Source organism: Mustela putorius, unplaced genomic scaffold (assembly GCF_011764305.1).
Source record: "Mustela putorius furo isolate JIRA1106 unplaced genomic scaffold, ASM1176430v1.1 tig00000179_pilon_pilon_pilon, whole genome shotgun sequence".
Lineage (NCBI taxonomy): Eukaryota > Metazoa > Chordata > Mammalia > Carnivora > Mustelidae > Mustela > Mustela putorius.
In genome coordinates, this window is record NW_025421305.1 from 1,449,943 (window position 1) to 1,469,705 (window position 19,763).

Below are 19,763 nucleotides of genomic sequence, written 5' to 3' on the forward strand. Positions count from 1 at the left end.
CTTGTTTAATTTTACATATATGTTTTTGTTTTGGTTACAGTTCAGTTTAGTAGTATGTTAATTAATGTTTATTTGTATTATCCTTTTAGAATATGTTTTTCTTAGACTTTGGTCTTATGAAGTCATATTATGATTTTGTATAGAAGATAGAGGGAGTGTTCTCTTTATTTGAAGTTAGCTTTATGAATAACCCTCCCTTGAGTCGTTGGTGTGCCTATGAGTGCTAGAAATTGTGGGCATAGCATTCTGAATCCATTCAGGAGGCTATGATTTTTTCAAAATGGTTTTTACCCACAGTAGTATTTAAGGAACGCTAGTGAGGGGCCAGAGTTACTTGCTGAGTTCCACATAAGGCATCAATAATGCATATCTTGATAAAATGTAAAAGTGGTGAATCAAACCACAAAATATATAGGGAGAGAATAATCTGTTTACTATCTTTCATTCTTATAATGGATGTACTTGGGAAAAGGATGTTTTTTTTTAGCAATAAAATGAAACCAGAGATTATTTGCTAGTGTCAACACATCTTTACAATTATTTCAGACATTTACATCAGTAGATGGTATCTTTAGCAGCCTTTGACTTGCCCCTCCTACCTTGTCTTCCCAATATGGCTGTGACATAATCCCAGTAGGAGTTTGCCCTGTGAGTCGCTGAGACTCCCAAACAAACGATTCAGTAACTCTTGAAGGTTTTATCCTCTGGCACTTTTCTTTTTACTAGATTTTTGTCTAATTTACTTTTGACTATAAATGGACCTTGTTGTTCGGAATAGACTTCAAGTTCCTTAAAGGAAATTTTTCTACTTAATACATGTTTGTGTTTTTCCTAATGTGTTTGTTGAATATTTACAGGGTCGCTTTTAACTTGATTATATGAATGCGTTGGATGTTCAGGTGGATCTTGGGTAGGGATGAGGGAAAAATTTGGATTTTTTTAAGTTCATGTCCAACGATCATCCAGGTCTGTAAAATTTCTTGATATATTAGTTTTCTATTGCTGCTATAACAATTTATCATAACTTCAGTAGCTGAAAATAACACAAATATATCAGCCTACATTTCTATTGAACAGAAATCTGATGTGTGTCTTACTTACCATGCTTAAGTCAAGGTGTTGGCAGGCTTACATTCTTTTCTACAGGGTTTAGAAAAAGCTTCTTTTCCTGGCTCATGGCTGCTTACATTCCTCGGCTTGGGACACGTTTCTTCAACTCTGAAGCAATGTTGCCTTTCTCTCTCCTTTCTTTCGTAATCACATCTCCCTCTGGCTCCATTATTCTGTTTCCCTCTTTCACTGGTAAGAACCTTTGTGGTTACATTTGGCAGTTCAGATAATACAGAAAAATTGTCCTATTTTAAAGTCTGCTGATAACAACATTGATTTCCCTTTGCCATGTAACCTCATATTTCCACAATTTCTTGGGATTAGGTGTGGACATCTTGGAGGATGTGGTTTAGGTCATCTTGCTTACCACACCTACGAATATAAAACGAGTTTTGGGGATTTAAGATCTAAAGACTTAGTTTGAATATTTTTATACTAAAAATAAGAATTTCATGCTCTTTGAAGTCTGACTTAAAAAATATGTTCCTAATTGTAAAGTGAAGAACTGCCGATTTTGAAAAGGGCATAGAGAAAACATTACTCGGTAATAATCACCATTTTGGTAAGTTCTGTTCAGAATCATAACTTTCTTCCATCATTTCTTGTTACTTATTCCTATATAACCAGATGTCAGTAATATGCTGTTTGTTGTTGTTGTTGTTTAGTATGCTGTTTTTGATGCCAGTTCTCTACCTCATTCTTTACCCATTTGCCTTCATTTGTCATATAGTAATTAATTCATTTAGCAAATATTTTATTTTACCTACTATGTGCAAGGCATGTGGAATTTATAGTTTGGCAAGGGAAATGACATTTGCATAAACATGACTGGATCAGGATTAATTGATTTTAAGATTTATAGACTGTGTTAGGGGAGTGCTGTGCCATGTGTGGAGGCAAGGGCTCTTACATGTGTGCATGTGTAGAGGTGAGGGTTCTGCAGGGTTGGATAACAGTATGGATGTAGAAAAGGCAGTAGGACCATGTGAGTAATGTAGCAGGCGTCAGTTATTCTGGCCCTAATAATTCCCTGTGCTGTGAGAGAAAAGCTGGGGGGTGGGAGCAACTGCAAAAAGTTTAGTTTGATAGGACCTTAAGATTTGTGAAAGGATGGTAAATTTGATAAAGGGAGAGACCAAGGGAGTTTGGGCCTCTATTCTTACAAATCACAAGAATTTCATTACAAAGCAAAGCTAATGAAGTGAAAAATTAATAAATTCATGATAAAAGCTTAATTATATGTGAACTACAGATATCGAAGGAGATTTGATGGTCATCTAAAAGGATCATGAAGAAATTCAGAGGCCTGGTTAGTAAATAGCTCAAATAATCTAGCTATCAGCTAGAATGGTTGATGGAAACAACCATTGGGGCTCAGGCAATTTTCATAAGAGAAATTTCTATTTGTATGGAAAAATCCTCTATTGCTTTTATTCAGTTGGTAGTTTTAGTAGTAATACTTTTTTAGGGACGATCTTAAATTGTCACTTTTTTTGTTTGTTTTTGGCCAGTCAACCAAGTTTTTTTCCAAAGGTACACAGTGAGTCCACAACTTGTTCTTTGATCTAACTCTTTTGATATAGAATGTCCTCTAACATTATTTTTAACTAATGACACCATTTGGGGGGAAGTTTTTCCCCATAAATATATATATAGCATGATGTAGGCTTAATTATAACTTATACTTGACTTGGGTTTGTACAGAGTATACTGATATTATAATCTGGAGATGTGAGCACCAACCACTCTTTTTCTTAATTTTAATATCAGGGCACTAACTTGCTTATAACACTGTTATAGTCAATTTTATTTTGATACAGAGGATCTATATAGACTTTGTCTCCAGGATTGTGTAATCATTAAAATTCTAACAGGGAAGATAATTTGTGTGTTTATTTGGCCTTTCTCCATTGGGAGAGTTTCTCTTTTCTAAATGTGTGGCTCGGGAAAGGCCATGGATAAAAGACAAAGGAGCCTGTGGTTTCTGGACAGCTGATGATATAGGCAAAAGACCATGGGTACTTAAGTTCCTAAAGGAGCTCCCTATAGGCTTTTTATCTGCAAAGTGTATCATTCTGTGTCTTCAGTGCCTTCCCAAGTTTCCCTTCCCATCAGAAAAGTTTGTTTTAGAGATACTTTAATTTTTATTATTAAAACTGTAATCATGTTCATTAAATCTTGCAAGCGGTTTCATTAAAATTTCCTGAATTTCATTTCTTTTTCTTGCCTTTTAGTAGCAGTATGATAATTTCTTTTATCCCCTTGAATGAAGCGTTAAAATGTTTGGCTTTGCCTGAAATTTCTGACATTTAATTCCCTAAAGCTGAAATGTAATTGATCACATTTACCCAGGTGAGAAATCTGTTCCTTTGGTGTAGGTTGAGTTTTTCTTTCTCCGTTTTATGGTTAATCAAATAAACATTCAGTAGCACTTGATTTGAATATATAACTCTGGAGAGAGAAGAGGAAAATTGACTGCTTTCAGGATGCAGAGAATGTAGTGTAAGGCTGAGTACAAGGCTGAGGTTACCTAGAAACAAAAGGAAAGGTTGACTTTTTCAGTGGTTTCTTTCCCATAGTTGATTAGTAAGTCTTTCTAGAATTCAAAAAGCACATTTGGTGAAGATATTTTCTTGTGGTTTTAATTTTTAGAACCTAATAAAACATCTTCCTGATCAAGAACAGTTAAGTTCATTGTCTCAGTTCAAGAATGACTATAACAACTTATGTGAACCCGAGCAGTTTGCTGTTGTGGTAAGTACCGTCCATCTCTCAGCATTTGCTCTTCTGGGTGGGGGTTTTTGTACTGTGCCACACGGGAAAGGAAAGGTCAGACCTTTCCCTTCGGGATTGTTTCATAAACCTTCAGTGTCCATCTTGCCTTTTTTAACCTCAGGATATTTATGAAAAATTATCTTGATTTCAAATATATATATTGAAACTGTAGCCTTAAGGGAAGTCCAAGGAGTTTTTAAGAAGCATGAGCATGATTTTGTGTGTGTGTGTGTGTGTGTGTGTGTGTGTGTTTTCTCTCTTTTATGTCAGAATGTAAGGTGAAAACTGCACTCCTATGGCAGAAGGGTATATTTATGTTTTATTCTGAAGCTAGCTATGTATCCCAACGTATTGCAAGAATAGCTTCAGTTTCTTGTTCTATCACTCACCTCCGTTCATCTCCTATTTTGGACTCGAATTAGAAATACAGTCTCCTTCTTGGCAATGAAGATGAAAAATGAATACCTTTTTAAGAAAAAATTTTTGAGACCCCTTGATAATCATCTCGTTCCAGCCTCCTATTTTATAGAAGTTGGGGTCCGAAGAGGTAAAAATACTTGCCAATGTTATATATTAGCTGAGTTGCAACTTAAAATTAAGATTTTATCAAGCTTTTTTCTGTACTTTTTTCCTTCCATGATCATTTTGAGGTTGGTTACGTTTAGTCATCATGACAATACGTTAGTGTTTCATTTCTTTTTAATTTTTTTTTTAAAGATTTTACTTATTTGAGAGAGAATAAGAGAGAGAGGGAGAGAGAGAGAGAAAGAAACAAGCGGTGGGGGGAGGGGGGGACAGAGAGAGAAGGAGAAAGAGACTCTCCACTGAGCACAGAGTCTGACACAGGGCTCCATCCCTGGGATCATAACCTGAGCCAAAGGCAGATGCTTAACCAACTGAGCCACCCAGGTGCTCCCATTTCTTTTTTATATGTGAGATTCTTTATTTCCCTTTTATCTTCAGTTCTATTACCAACCTCCAGGGATATGATAGAATTGTATTTGATATAATTTTGAAAATTTGGGTTGACTAACTAAAGGACTGTCTGCATACCATATTTTACATGTTATAGGCATTTGCTCTTGAACTACTTCCTGTCCCTTCATAAACCCATTCTTCCTCATCCCTCGCCAGCACCTGTCCCCTTCCTGAGTTCACAAAACTCTGATTAGAACACAGAAAGGGGAAAATAAAGGGTTTTCCCCTATTCATTGTCTTAATATTTTGATAACTTATTTACAAAAGTGTTTTTCTTTTTTCTTACCCAGTTCTCCAGAATACCATTTTATCTTCTCTTTTTCTCTTTCTTCTGTATTTCCTTCTTTGCTTTATATTCTATTACCTGATCACATTGTCTTTCTTTTGATCCCTATTTGATCCCTGTCTTCCATTGGGAATAAGTGAATAAGGGAGAATTTGCATTAAGTTTTTAACCACAGACTTTTTTGCCCATCTCTTTTGACTCTTGAATGAAGATGACAAAATGTAAAATTACAGTTTTAAAGTATTTCCCATTCACATTAAATCTGAAACACACACAAGCTTATGTGGAAATGCATATTTAGCAAGTAACATTTTACACTGAGCATCATCACAGAGAAAATGTAAAATTCTTGCCATGTTTTAATGATTTTCACAGAAGAATGAGCTCAAACTTGCAGTTATTTTAGGTGTATTTAAAATAGCCAGATTATGCCCTTCTTTGAAAATCTGGAGTTCACTTCAAAGAGCCATGATTTACAAGCAGATCATACTAGCACTACATTCTAGCACTACATCATAGTGCTAGAGGTTATAGTTTTGATTTTTAGACAGAGGCGGACCACTTCCATTTTGAGACATCTCAGCTCAAAGTTGACCTTGAATCTATACATTCTATGCTGGGTTGTACCTGATTGCAAATGAAATTTAATGTAGAAAGAGTAATTCTATTGAAAAACATTGGCTATAAATAATATGAACAGTGCTTTATTATATGTTGATAGTGAATATTCTTGAAGACATTTTTGTAAGTTCTAGTTTGTGTGGTACTAAAATTTTAAGACATAATTGCTTTCATGAAAGGAAAAAGACATTTGAGAAGGGAAATATAGTTTGTGTGTGTGTATGTTTGTATTTATTTATTTATTTATTTAGTCAAATAATAATGTTCTTCAACTTTACCTTCTTCCATTGCGACTTGTCATCACTGCCAATCTCCCTCTACTTCTCAGACACCTCTCCCCCTCACCAAAAAAAGGAGAGGGGGGAAACATGCTTAAAGTTCTAAACAGTACTTGAGAATTACCAAAAAAAATGATGGCCAAAAATTATAGAACACTGTGGAATGCCTGAAGTTTTTGGTACTTTCTGAATTAAAAGCTCAATATTAAGTTTCTTTAAAGAGTGGTATTTTTTCAATTTATCAGGGTAATATAAGTAACATGATTTGGTGGTTTTAGGGAACTGGTTATAATGATCATGTATATTTCTTTGATTCCGATTATATTGTTTCACTTTTAAAGTAATAAATTTAATTATGTTTTTATCAAAGATGGGCTATTACTTTGGGATAACTGCAGATTCCTACATGACTTTGATCTTGTAGAAGAATATTTACTCATTGACTAAACTTAGATTTAAAGTACTAATTATTTTTACCTAAAAACCATCAATGTTTCACAGATAAGGAATAGGCAAGGGTTAGGATAGCCTTTGCACCCCTGCCCCCCAAAAGGCCCACACTTGCCTTTTCATTTTCACCCAAGAGAGACTTACTTTTAGCTCTGTGTCGTATTCAGGTTCTGTAACCTGATAGTGATTTCTATATTGTTTTCATTTTAACAAAAATCAGTTAAGGATAGCTCAGCCAGTTTGTTGTCCCACCTCTTGGTTAGGATCTCAGGGAAATGAGATCATGCCCCATGTTAGGTTCCATATTGGGCCTGGAGCCTGCTTAAGATTCTCTTTTCCCTCCCCCCTTCCTCTTGCTCTCTCGCTCTCCAACTCCAACTTAAAAAAAGTTAGTTATAACTCTACAATTATATTATTTGCCAGTTTAAATTTTTCTTTCATCAACTAATATAAATTTACTGATTTGATTAATGTGAATTACATACAGATTTCTCAGAAAGGTGTGTTCCATTTCAACCAGCATCAAAATTTGATAGAACAAAATCACTATAGTTTGTGTTATGTAATTGATCTTAATTCCACTAAAGAATTATGTAAAACAATAAAAAGCAGCTCCACCAGGAAATTGGCATTTGTTTATTTTCTCTTTGATAGAAAGGCAGTGTGCAAAAGTAAACATCCAAAATGCTAGTAACCAATGTCAATTGAAGACCAATTCGAATATATAAGATATAACATGTAAGTTAGAAATATGCTTTAACTTTTGTCATGTATTACTTAGATATAACTTTTTAGGACTCTGTGTCCTTTTATAGAGTGTGGTATACTAATAGGCTATTGAGAAATACTATGCAAATAGTCATGAAATTTTATGTTTCTGAAGCTTTCTTTTAAAAATATATTTTATATATTTTTAAAATTTAAATTCAATTATTTAACATTAATGTATTATTGGTTTCAGAGGTAGAGGTCAGTGATTGATTAGTCTTATGTAATACCCAGAGCTCATTACATCACGTGCCCTCTTTAATGCCCATCACCCCGTTATCCCATCTCCCAACCCCACCTCCCCTCCACAACCCTCAGTTTCTTTCTTATGATTAAGAGTCTGTTGTGGTTTGTCTCCTTCTCTGATTTCGTGTTGTTTTAGGACTCCCCTATGGTACGCTGTTTTCTTTCTTAAATTCCACATATGAGTGAGATCATATAATTGTCTTTCTCTGATTGACTTTGATATGTCTGTATTCTCTCCTGGTTTTCTATAACATAGTATTTCATATGCACTTTATTTTTCCCTTGAAACTGGAAGCAAAATTTTTTAATGGAGATACTGTCACTATCCAAAAAAAAAAGTTTTTAATGCATGAATAACAGATACAGGTACTTCCATGCTGTAAAGAGTTTAGTCACTCATCTGTTACTTTTAATAATTCAGAGTCTTGAGGTACCTTTATGAACTAATTCTCTTTTCAATCTTTATGACTTGGACATTGGCCAGTTAGAGTAGGACAGTTGTAAGCTGCTCTGGGGCTGGTCGCATCTGTGCTCTGTAGTCTAGTTGTGATGGCGATGCCGGTGGTGGTCTGGTACCTTTTGGAATTGATCATCCAGTGCTGTGAATTCAGGACCTAATAGTCTAATGATACTATTAAGTTGTTTTTGTAGCTAAGTAGACTATACGTATCGGTCCTATGTTTTCTGGGAGATGTTGACATATGAAAAATAATATCCCTTCATAAATCTTAATTTGAAATATTCTTTCCCCTGGACGGTTCTGGACTCTCTTTGTTGTTGAGATATCTTTTTATATTTGGTATGCCCTCTCCTCTTCCTTTATTCAACTTAACTTTCCATCAATAAGTGAAGAAGTGAAAATATACCTGCCTACCTCTTTTCTTGGATTTCTTCCTTCCCTCTTCAGCTCTAATACCTCCTCATTTATCCTCCCAAAATATTGCCTACTTACTGAAGGTTTACTCCCCTTGGGTAGAACCAGATTTTAGTTGTATAACTATTTTTTTATATTTGCAGTTTCTTTCATCAGTAAACCATTAGGTAAAATCACTGTTCTCACAGTATCATGGTTTAACTGTGAGAGAAATCAGATATGTGAATATTCAGTGGGATCAGAAGATGAGCTGAAGTTTGGAAAGATGCCTAAAAATTTGCATTTGAAACTTGATGCATTAGACTTTCTTTGATTAAAAATTCTAGGTTTTTGAGTATTTGTCTCCACATTACTTAATTCTCTTAAGCTGTCTGTTCTTCAAAGGGATTAAAGCATTTATAGGAAGGTTGAACTGAACAAATGCCCTGTTTGTATTCTGTATTTTGAGCTACCACCATTTGGTGTCACTATAGGGCAGGGTTTTTAAACTTTGTGCAGGAGAGCCCTCCGTTGTTTTGTTTTGTTGTTGTTGTTGTTTTAATCAAAAACTGTTGTAGGATATTTACGCATATTTCCCTGCATTAAAAATGCCTGTTTAAAATATACCCTAATATTCTTGTTGTAAAACATTCAAATAACGTATAAAAATAGTGAATACAATGTGGAAGCTCCTTGTATCTCACTAGCTCACTGCATTCCATACAAATTATTTTCAACATTTCGTTCAACTTCCAATCCTGTTTCTTTATATTCCCAAATACATGCGTGTTCATGTGAACATTTAGAAAAATATATTGTTCTGAAACTTTGTCATTGTAAAAAATATATTTTGGAGATAGTTATTTTCATGATGAACTGGTTTAAAAAAAATTTCTTTTTAAGATTTTATTTTTTTGTCAGAGACAAAAAGCACGAGCAGGGAGAAGGGCAGGCGGAGGGAGAGGCAGTCTCCCCACTGAGCAAGGAGCCTGATGTGGGACTCAATTCCAGAATACTGGAATCGTGACCTGAGCCAACAAAGCCACCCAGGTGTCCCTGGTTTTAAATTCTTGAATGGTATTTTATGGTCTCTACTGTGACTTCTTCTTTTAACTATTCCTCTAAAGAAGGTTGGTTAATTAGAGGGTTTTAAAATAATTTTGTATACATCTTCCTGTATGTACTTGAAAATTTTATTCAGAAATATTATGTCAATACCCATTTAAAAAAATTGTATGTTCCCGGGGTTTTTTAAAAGAGTAATTCTACATTCATATTTATATATACATTTGAAGGCAGTGCATCTTAGATGTTGTGAGTATGGACTATGGGTTTCAATCCTAGACCAACCTTATTAGCTGTGTGCTCTTGGGTACTTATTTTCTGTACCTCAATTTTCTTATTTATGAAATGAGACTGTATTACTTCCTGGTACTGCTATAACAAATTACCCACTAACTTAGTGACTTCAAACAACAAAAGTTGTTTGGGGGTTAGAAGTTCAAAATGGGTCATCAGGGCTGCATTCCTTCTGATGGCTATGGAAGGATAGTTGTTTCCTTTTTCCAGCTTCTGGAGACTGCTCACATTCCTTGGCTCATGGTCCAGCATCACTGTGGCTTTTATCATCACATCTTATCTGACCCTCTTCTCTCCTTTTATAAGAGTCCTCTGATTATTTTGGGCCTATTTGGATACTCCAGGATAATCTCCCCTTCTAAAGATTCCTAATTTAATCACATCTGCAAAGTCCCTTTGACATGTAAAAGTGTTAGGGAATAGCGGTTATATTTAAGGGATCATCATTCTACCAATCCCAGTGACAGTAACAGTGCCTATCTGCATTGTCTTCTCCTGAGTATTGAAAAATCAATATAGTGAATATGTGTAAATCCTCTTAAAATGTTAAACTCTTTGTAAAAGTTAGTTTTGTTATTAATATTATTTTTGAGGGAAGAGTCCTAGAATTTCAATTACTAGGTTAAAGGTATTTTTTATCTTGATAGTTTTTGCTAAATTACTTTTCCAAGATACATGTGTTAACGTATACTTAGAAACAATATGTGTGGATATTTTTTTCCCAGTATAGTCACCGATATTTAATATTATCTTTTTTTTCCCACTTGTTTGTATATATTTAACTTTATATTTTTTGGTTATGAGATGATATTGAAGCAGTTATTATATATTATTTTTCTTCTTAGAACTGCCTATAATATCTTTTAGTTTACTCTTTTTTCCTTCTAGTTTGTAGAATCTTAGGTAATCTTTTTGTTACTTCTTTGTAAATATTTGCAATTTTTCTTAATGCTTCTCACTTGTCTCTCTGCTTTTATTTATGATGTCTGTTGTTTTCTAGCATTTTCAAAGTTTGGTTTTAAAAGTAAGTTGAGATAAAGAGACCCATGTTACTCATTTAATGACAGGAATTTATCCTGGGTATACAGACAGGCGTGGTCCTTTGTATATAAGAAGAGCATGGTTCCTAATTTATAATAAGACCAGGTGATTCAGTCTTTAGTTTGACTGCAGGAAACATTTATAAAGATATAAAATGTGTGTGAAATGCCACAGACTATCCTTCACTGCCTCCCTCAAGTTCTTCATATGCTTCCCATTGCTCTTACATGGATGTCTGCAGTTCTTTCAAATAGCATTAGACCTTAAAAAAATCATGGAAGTATAATTGATATATAATAAAATGCACACATTTAACTTTGTAGAATTTGATTTTGTAGTATATAATGAAATAGATAATGAAACCATCACCATAATCAAGATAATGAGCATATCCATCACCCCCAAATGTTTCCTCATCTTTCTAGGAGCCCCTCCTTCCCATTCACCAAGAACTCAGTCTTTAATGAAGCATTATTGCCTCCCCCCCTCCTCAGGCCTTAGTTTTCCCTTCTCTGGACTACTTTTCCTGTAAAATTTAGTATCCTTCCTCTTTGTTACTATAATGTCCTATGCATATCTCCAAATGTCTCTTATTCCCCTAGAACACAAGTGTTCTTTTACACAGGACGGTCTTCATTATGTTCAGAATTTTCTATAAGCTGAAGTAGCTCATGTTTATCTTCATATTTCCAACACATAGTGTATCTTCCTGCACATGGTAACCATATGATAGTAACTAAATGCATATATAAAATAAGAGATGAACAGAAAGGAGGGAAAATGTATGGTAAGAACAATAAAATAACAAAATTTGAAGAGTTTTTTAAAGAAGATTTTGCTGTTTTAAAGTTGTTTTTGGTTCACAGCAATATTGGGGGGAAGGTCCAGAGATTTCCCATATACCCTCTCCCTAACACACCCATGGCCTCCCCCGTTATTAACACCCCCGTTATTAACAGAGTGGTACATTTATTACAGTTGATGAATCATTATTATCACCCAAATTCCGTAGTTTACATTATAGCTTACTCTTGGTATTGTACATTTTCTGGGTTTAGACAAATGTATAGTGATATATATCCATCGTATGGTATCATATGGATATTGTTATTTCCCTAAAACAAATGTCTTTTAAAATCACTTTTAAAAAAAGTTTAAATTTAATTCCAGTTAATTAACATACAGTGTAATATTAATTTCAGGAGTACAATACAGTGGTTCAGCACTTCCATATAACACCTGGTGCTCATCCCAAGTGTACTCCTTAGTGCCCATCACCTATTTGACCCATCTCCCCACCTACCTCCCTCTGGTAACCATCAGTTTGTTCTTCATAGTTAAAAGTGTTTCTTGGTTTGCCCATCTCTCTGCCTCCTTCCCCCGCCCCTTTTACCCTTTGTTCATTTGTTCTGTTTCTTAAATTCCACATATGAGTAAAATCATATAGTGTTTATTTTTCTCTGACTGACTTATTTTACTTAACACAGTACTCTCTAGTTCCATCCGTATCATTGCAAATGACAAGATTTCATTCTTTTTTATGGCTGAGTAATATTCTGGTGTGTGTGTGTGTGTGTGTGTGTGTGTGTGTGTTGAAACACATACACATATCACCTCTTCTTTATCCATTCATCAGTCGATGGATGGGTGGGCTGTTTTCACAATTTGGCTGTCATAGATAAAGCTGCTGTAAACATTGAGGGCCATGTAGTCCTTTGAGTCAGCATTTTTTAATTTGGATTAATACCTCCTGGTTCAATTGGTGGATCATAAGGTACTTCTATTTTTAACATTTTGAGGAACCTCCATATTATTTTCCAGAGTGACTGCACCAGTGTGCATTCCTACCAAAATTGCGTGAGGATTTTACTTTCTCCACATCTTCACCAATACCTGTGGTTTCTTATGTTGTTGGTTTTAGTCATTCTGACAGCTCTGAGGTGATAGCTCACTGTAGTTTTGATTTGCATTTCCCCAATGATGAGTGATATCAAGCATCTTTTCATGTGTCTTTTGGCCATCTCTATTTCTACTTTTGAAAAATGCCTGTTCACGTCTTCTCTCATTTTTTAATTGGATTATTCATTTTTGGGGTGTTGGTAAGTTCTTTATTTTGGATACTAACCCTTTATCAGATATATCATTTGTAAATATTTTCTCCTGTTTCATAGGTCTGCCTTTCAGTTTTGTTGTTTCCTTTGCTATGCAGAAGCTTTTCATTTTGATGTCCCATTAGTTTATTTTTGCTTTTGTTTCCCTTGCCTCAGGAGACATAAAGTCACTTTTTAAAATGAAAATGTTAAGTATTTTGAGATAATTATTTTAATTTTTGTTAATGTGAATCTCTAGATAATGACTTCTCTATGGCAGGAATGGGTGAATTCAAAAGAAGACCAAGTAACTTATAAGCATAAAAATCTGAATTCACTCTTTTTTTAAGAAGTGGAATTTAGGGGCGCCTGGGTGGCTCAGTGGATTAAAGCCTCTGCCTTCGGCTCAGGTCATGATCCCAGGGTCCTGGGAATAAGGGCTTTCTGCTCAGCGGGGAGCTTGCCTTTCCCCCCCTCTCTCTGCCTGCATCTCTACCTATTTGTGATCTCTGTCTGTCAAATAAATAAATAAAATCTTTAAAAAAAAAAAAAGTAGAACTTAACTGCCCTGTGTAATGCTGCTACTTGCTCACTTGTCACAATATGTTATGTTCTTTTGATATCACACCTATACTGGACCCTTACCTTGTTGCTCTTTTAACTCAGAAGGCCATTTTTTTTTTAAGTACATTGAATATTCAGGGTATCCTGTAGAGTATTTTTTATAGTACTTAGTGGTTTTGTTTTATGTAGGTGTTGAGGAAATTGTAATTTGGTGTACCAGTCATGGTTTATTGAAACAACTTTAGGAAAGACTGAGCAAGAGAGGTAAGGAATCTGAAAGTGTATATCCACTGAACTATTGCTTTTCCAGACTAAATATCTTCCAAGTCTGTGTTTCATTCATACTTTGGGTATTGGTTATTTTGAGAGCTTTGCAAATGTCCTGCTACAAGATCAGTCATGTTTCACAGAGTTCTCACTTTAAAACTAGTAAAAGATATGAAGTTAGTATGAAACGATTTCTTTTCCATTTTGGTTTCTTGCAATTATTTCTTCCTTTTCTCTTTGATTCATCTTCCATCTCGTCTGTCAATGGAATATAGAGTTCTGTTTTGTCTTCTGCTTTTTGGTGCCTGTCCTGGAGTCCAAGTTCTCTCAAATTTCATGATGCTTTAGACAGCACTTTGGCAAACTCATTTGTAAATCTTTCACTATCCAGGGAGGACATTTGTTTAGAATAATAAATGATTATAACTAGAGTCATAGCTATTTAAATCTTAGAGGTTTTTCTGCCTCTCTTATGATCCTAAACATTCAGCTGTTGTTCAGTTATTCTTGTCACTCTGCTTTGCAACCTTCTTGACATGCTTCTACCAGGATCCAGGACTTAATATAGGCTCACTAGCACAGATGGTTTTTCTTTCACCTAGTTCAAGGCTTATTAATTTAGCTTGCTTTCAATTCTCATTGATTTGCAGCTAAAATTCTGCAGACATTTAGAACTTCTGTACATTTTTTTTATGTTCTGATTTTTGTCTTCTGTCACCTTCAGTAGTTTAAGCCAAAATATTCATAATTCCATTTGAAGTTTTAATTAAATTTAAAGAAATCTTGTTGGTGTGAGTAGTTAAAATCAGTTGTCAGCTGGAAGGTATTTTCACCTTGCCATCCTACTCTAAGATTTTCTTAGAAGATCTTGTTCCACAAAGATTTTTTGTATAGTTCTTCATACACATGACACAATGGAGTTAGACATTGACAAAACTTTTAAAAGTCCACTTAACATCTTATCTCTACAAGTACAATAGGTAATACACAATAATGTGTAACAGATGTATCGATTCAACCAAATATACTGAAATATACAGAAAATTGGAGGTTTTCTTATGATTGAGTTTAACATGGCTTAACTGCCAATAGATTGAGTATATTTAAGAACCATTCTAATATTGATTGGAGCTTGCATTAAATTCTCAAGAAATGGCTCCAGGTAGCAATTTTTCTAATAATGTAGGCCCTGGCCTTCTGATGTTACAGGGGGCTGAGGTCGCCAGGTATTTTATGGAAGAATTGTGACCTTGAAATTGTATTGGTAACTGCACCACCATCTATCTGATCTTTTTATTTTAATACTTGTCTCTTGAGGTTCAGAAATGATTCATTCATTTGTGCATTTGATAAATACTTATTGACTACCTACTGTGCACTGGGCATTGCTCCAAGCCCTGGGCGAAGTGAGTTGGATGTGTCTCTTATTCCTTGTTGGTCTTACATTTCTGAAGATAGCAATATACACATAGACAAAAACATAAGGTAATATCAAGTAATAATAAATACTCCTCAGGAAGTGGGGGGTGAGGGTGCATACGTGTGTGTGTGAGATTAACAAGGCCAGAAGAGATAATATTTAGCCAAAACTCAAGTGACTGTAGTTAGCTCTGTGGCTGTCTTGGGGGAAAGCATGGTATAGATGGAGGGAACCACAAGCACCAAGGCTTTGAGGGATAAGTGAATTTGGCATAGCCAAGGCCAGTGGTTGTGGCAAAGTTAGAGATGAAAGGAGATGTAGGGGATGAAGTTAGACCACGGGGCCTTGATGTCATGGCGTGAGGCCCGTGGCGTTTATTCTAAGAAAGTCATCAGAGTTTGAAATAAGGAAATGATCAGACTTTGAGTATTATTCTGGCAACTGTGTGGGGGAACAGGTTGTGGGGAGGGAGCATAAATTGAAGGCAATGGCCAGTTAACATTCCATTCTAATGATTTAAAGATGAAGGTGAGAAATAGTACTGGCTCGATAGGCTGGATGGCACTGTAACTGGAAAGCAATGGTCAGAATCTGGATGCATTTGGATAGATTGGATTCTGGATTTGAGAGAGATCAGGCTGACTCCAAGGTTCTTGACCTGTGTAACTAGAAAGATAAGCATTTCCAGTCACAGAGATGAGGAAAAGGCTTGCAAGAGGAACAGACTGGGAAGGAGCATCACTTAACATGTCTGTAGACCTCCAGGTAGACATGAAGCATGAAGTTGGGATGGAAGCTGGGACTTCAGGGCTGGAGGCATAGATTTGGGGCCAGGGTATTTAAAGCTGTGGCTCTGGAGGAGATCACCTAGGGAGTGAATTAGAAATACAACACAGGAGATAGTGAAGGGCAAAGCAAAATATGCAAACCCTAGTGTTTTTGGTTTTTTGTCTCCCCCCCCCCCCCCCCCCCCCCAGTCTTCTCTCAAGAGAGGGACTCACCATCAGCAAGGTTTTGTTTGTTTTTACAGCTACCACCTCTCTAAGGGAAATTGTAATCCCCGGTCTAGGGAATTGTGCCAGGTGATTTTATAGTATGACACTATTGCAGTTTGTTTCAAAAACTAAGTGCGAGCCAGGGTGAGAGGGCTATTTGGCATTTGTAGAATATAATTCATCAGGGACCTTTGGAAAGAAGCTCATGTTCATAAGAATGTGTGTCTGTGGAAAGAAAGACAAGACTTTTGCCTCTAAATCTTGCTCTTGTATGAAAGAAAATGTGATAACTAAAGGTATAGTGCCTATATCATAAAATAAGATAAAGTTAAAATGCCAAAAGTATGTAGGCATATTCCATGATAAAATAACCCTCTCATTTCATGAAGGGATTGAGTTCATTTAGTTCGAATCAACATAAAAATACTAATATTAAATTCTGCCAGCAAGGGGGAAAAATCACTCCCATACTACCAATTGTATTCTCTGTAGAGTGGGCGGGTAAGTTGAATTGAGCTTTAAATGAATTCTCTTACGAGCTTTTGTTACCCTTGTTCCCTTGAAATTAGTAGAATGTCAGCTATATTAAATAACTTTGCAATTCCTTAATTTATTAGAACTAATGAAAACACAGCATGATCAGAATAATAAGCTCTTTCAAGGAGTTTCTCACAAAGTTTGAATTTTCAGCTCTGATTTGTCTTGATCCTCCCCCTTTATTCACTTGATGACAGAAAGGTTCAGTGTTTGCTTGTGTTTTTTCTATAACATGTATGTAAAACATGTGAAAGATTTGATATTAGATACTCCCTAACTCCGTTTATCTTCAACCAGTCTATTTTTAACACAACAGCCAGTGATCTAAGTCAGAAAATATCCTCTCTACCTATAATCCTAGAATGGCTTCCCACCTCAGAGAAAAATCCCAAGTCCTTGGCAGTGGTCAACGAACCCTATAGAATCTGCCATTGCCTCAGTGTTCTTGGCTCATCTTCTACTGAGCTCCCTGGGCTAACTCTGCTTGAACAACGTGGCCTCTACTATTCCTTGCAATGCCAGTCACATTCTTGAGGATTTTATATTTGCTGTTTACTCTCCTTGGATCTTGCTTCTACCAGATATCCAAAATGGCATGCTGCTTAATGTCCTTACAGTCTCTGTTCCTATGTCAGCTTGTGGAGGTCTTTTCTGAGTACTCTGAAATTGCATGACCCCTTCCCCAAAGCACTTCTTTTCCTCACCTCTGCTTTATTTTCCTCGCACGTATTCATTGACTTCTCATTATATGTCCGTTAACCTATCTATTAAGTCTATCATAAGAATGTCATCTCAGGAGTCATTTTTTCAGTTATTTTTTGGTGAATTCCTAATGTCTTGAACAGTATTTGGCATATAATAAGCACTCCATAAGTATCTGATGAATGAATGAATGAATTTTCCATAAGGTACTTTATGATTTATTCTAAATATGGAAATACTAACGCTATCTAGCTCTAGGCTTACTGAGGCTTGCTATGCAACATATTCCTAGTAGTGAAACATGAATCTGGGTTAAAAAATGTGGTCTTGGTATTCCAAATCCCTTCAAATATCCTTCATTGCATATCTAGCCCAGTTAGGCAGGTCTGGGTTTGAATAGTTAATTTACCATATACTAGCTATGAAACTATAAATAATTCTCTTAACACCCTCAATTTCATTTTCCGTATTTACAAAATTTATGTGAATTTAGAACATACCTCCTTAGGTTGTGGTAAGATTTAAAGGAGAGCATTTGTGGGTGGTCAGTAGTGAATCAGTACCCAATTCTGTTAGCTGCTATCCTCCTCCTCATCAGACTTGTGTTTTAAATGTTTTTCTTCTCAATGTTGAGATCCCGTTGAGGGCTCACTTTCTTGCTTTGACTTATTTCCTAAGGTACAATTGGAATGTTCTCTCCTGTTCTCTGATCCTCTTGCATGTTTTATGCATGTTTTCCTCCCATAATGTGTTAAGAATTATTTTCAGGTTATGCACAACTTTATAATTCCAAATCCAATGTAACTCTTCTTGTGTATTGCCTGTAGACTCTCAGCCTGTGGTGAACTTTTCACCCTGTTGGCTTTATCTACTCGCTGCTTGTTTTGTCCTCTGGCTCCCGCGTGCTGCTTGTCTGACTCCTTCCCTGACTCTTTGCCTGTTTCTTCTAATACTTAAATCAGCCTCTTAGTGTAATTCTGTCTTGTCTCTTTTCATAACCTTCTCTTTTTCAATGATTTTATTCACCCCACAATTATTTATTAACTCCTCTTGAACAATGTTTTAGAATTCTAGAATTTTGTACCTTGTATATTTTTTAAATACACAGTGTTCAGTGTTGCACAAAGCAGCCAAAGCAAGGAGAGGATGCGAGACAAAAGTGAGAACCGACCCGATGAACGTTCTGGTTACCATCAGTACCCTGACCCCCAGATCTTGCACTGAGATGCAGTGCCAGAATGGTTGTTTTGTGTTGATGGGAACAATCTTTGAGAGTACCATTCCAGTTACTGAAGACCTGATTAGGAGAAGTTTCCCTTCTGATATGAGGTATATATGTTAGAGCCAGAAATATGAGCTAAGTAGACCCTATTTCTGTTGAACTGAAGTCCTTAGCCTTAGAAATCCCCTGAAATTAAAGTCTTCCAGTTGCATACAGTAACAGTTTGATGGTTGTTATAAAGAATGTGCTCAAGGACAAAAAAAAGATACTAGAAATTGAATTTAACTCTATGAGATATTACAACACAGCAGGTTAGACCTCTGCTTGTAAGTCGTCTCGTGCAGTGGGATGGCTTGAGATTAGAATCTGACTCCACGTTAGTTTAGTGTGATTATTTTTTTAATATAATATCTGGGACTTGTTACACTTCGAGGAGGGTTTGAATGATAGCAGGGAGAGTAATTTTGGAGTTTCAGTTCGATGTATAAGTATTGCATCAAATGAGTAACCATAGAGCAGCCAAGTAACTACTTGACAGTTAAATTATTTTGACTTTTCTACAGTGATAATACATTTGCCTAATATATCCCTCAAGGCCCCCCTTTTGTATTGCAAGAACTGAAACTAGTGTAGAGTAGGTGACCTAACCCCCATATCTGATAAACAGAAGAGAAGGATTCACATTCAGGATTTCTGTATTATATTTTGTTTCCACCATACTGAGTTGTTTCTAGGTATAAGGTTCTTGATATGTTAGCAAAGAAGTTGTTGTATACAGGAGGTAGGCAGAAGGCAAATGAAGGGAAAAGTTTTTTAAAAAGCTTTATCTTATATTGCATTTTTGCTTAGACCAGTTCTAGCCCTCCTTTTCTTTGCAGAAACCAAACACCATTTTTTTTTTAATCTTCAGAAAGTCAGGGCCCAAATGGGATGGAAATCTTCTTGTCCTTCCTTGAAGAGCCTGATGAGTGTAGATGTTTCTGGAATGTGAACTGCCTTATCAGGCTCATTACTCTTGTGGCCTGACGACTGACTTCATTGAGAAGCCTTTTCCTCATTTTCTGGCCTCTGCTTGACAGAAAACTGGCACTGGGATGCAAAGGGTTAGAGTCCTTGAAAACTTTTCTGGGATACCCAGAATCAACTGTATAGTTTTATTTAACTTGATTTGTGCCATGGCCCGGAGACAGAAGGTGATGGT

The 19,763-nt window shown here is 35.8% G+C and overlaps 1 protein-coding gene across 6 annotated transcripts in view; it reads left to right on the plus strand.

The window, feature by feature from the left end:
* The window catches only part of DIAPH3 (diaphanous related formin 3), a 499,636-nt gene that overhangs the window by 229,693 nt on the left and 250,180 nt on the right, over positions 1 to 19,763 (plus strand). For all 6 annotated transcript variants that reach the window (XM_013047223.2, XM_013047224.2, XM_004775321.3 and 3 more), the window contains one exon: positions 3,763 to 3,864. In XM_013047223.2, the coding sequence (XP_012902677.2) occupies positions 3,763 to 3,864 (102 nt within the window). The remainder of the gene's footprint in view (positions 1 to 3,762; positions 3,865 to 19,763) is intronic.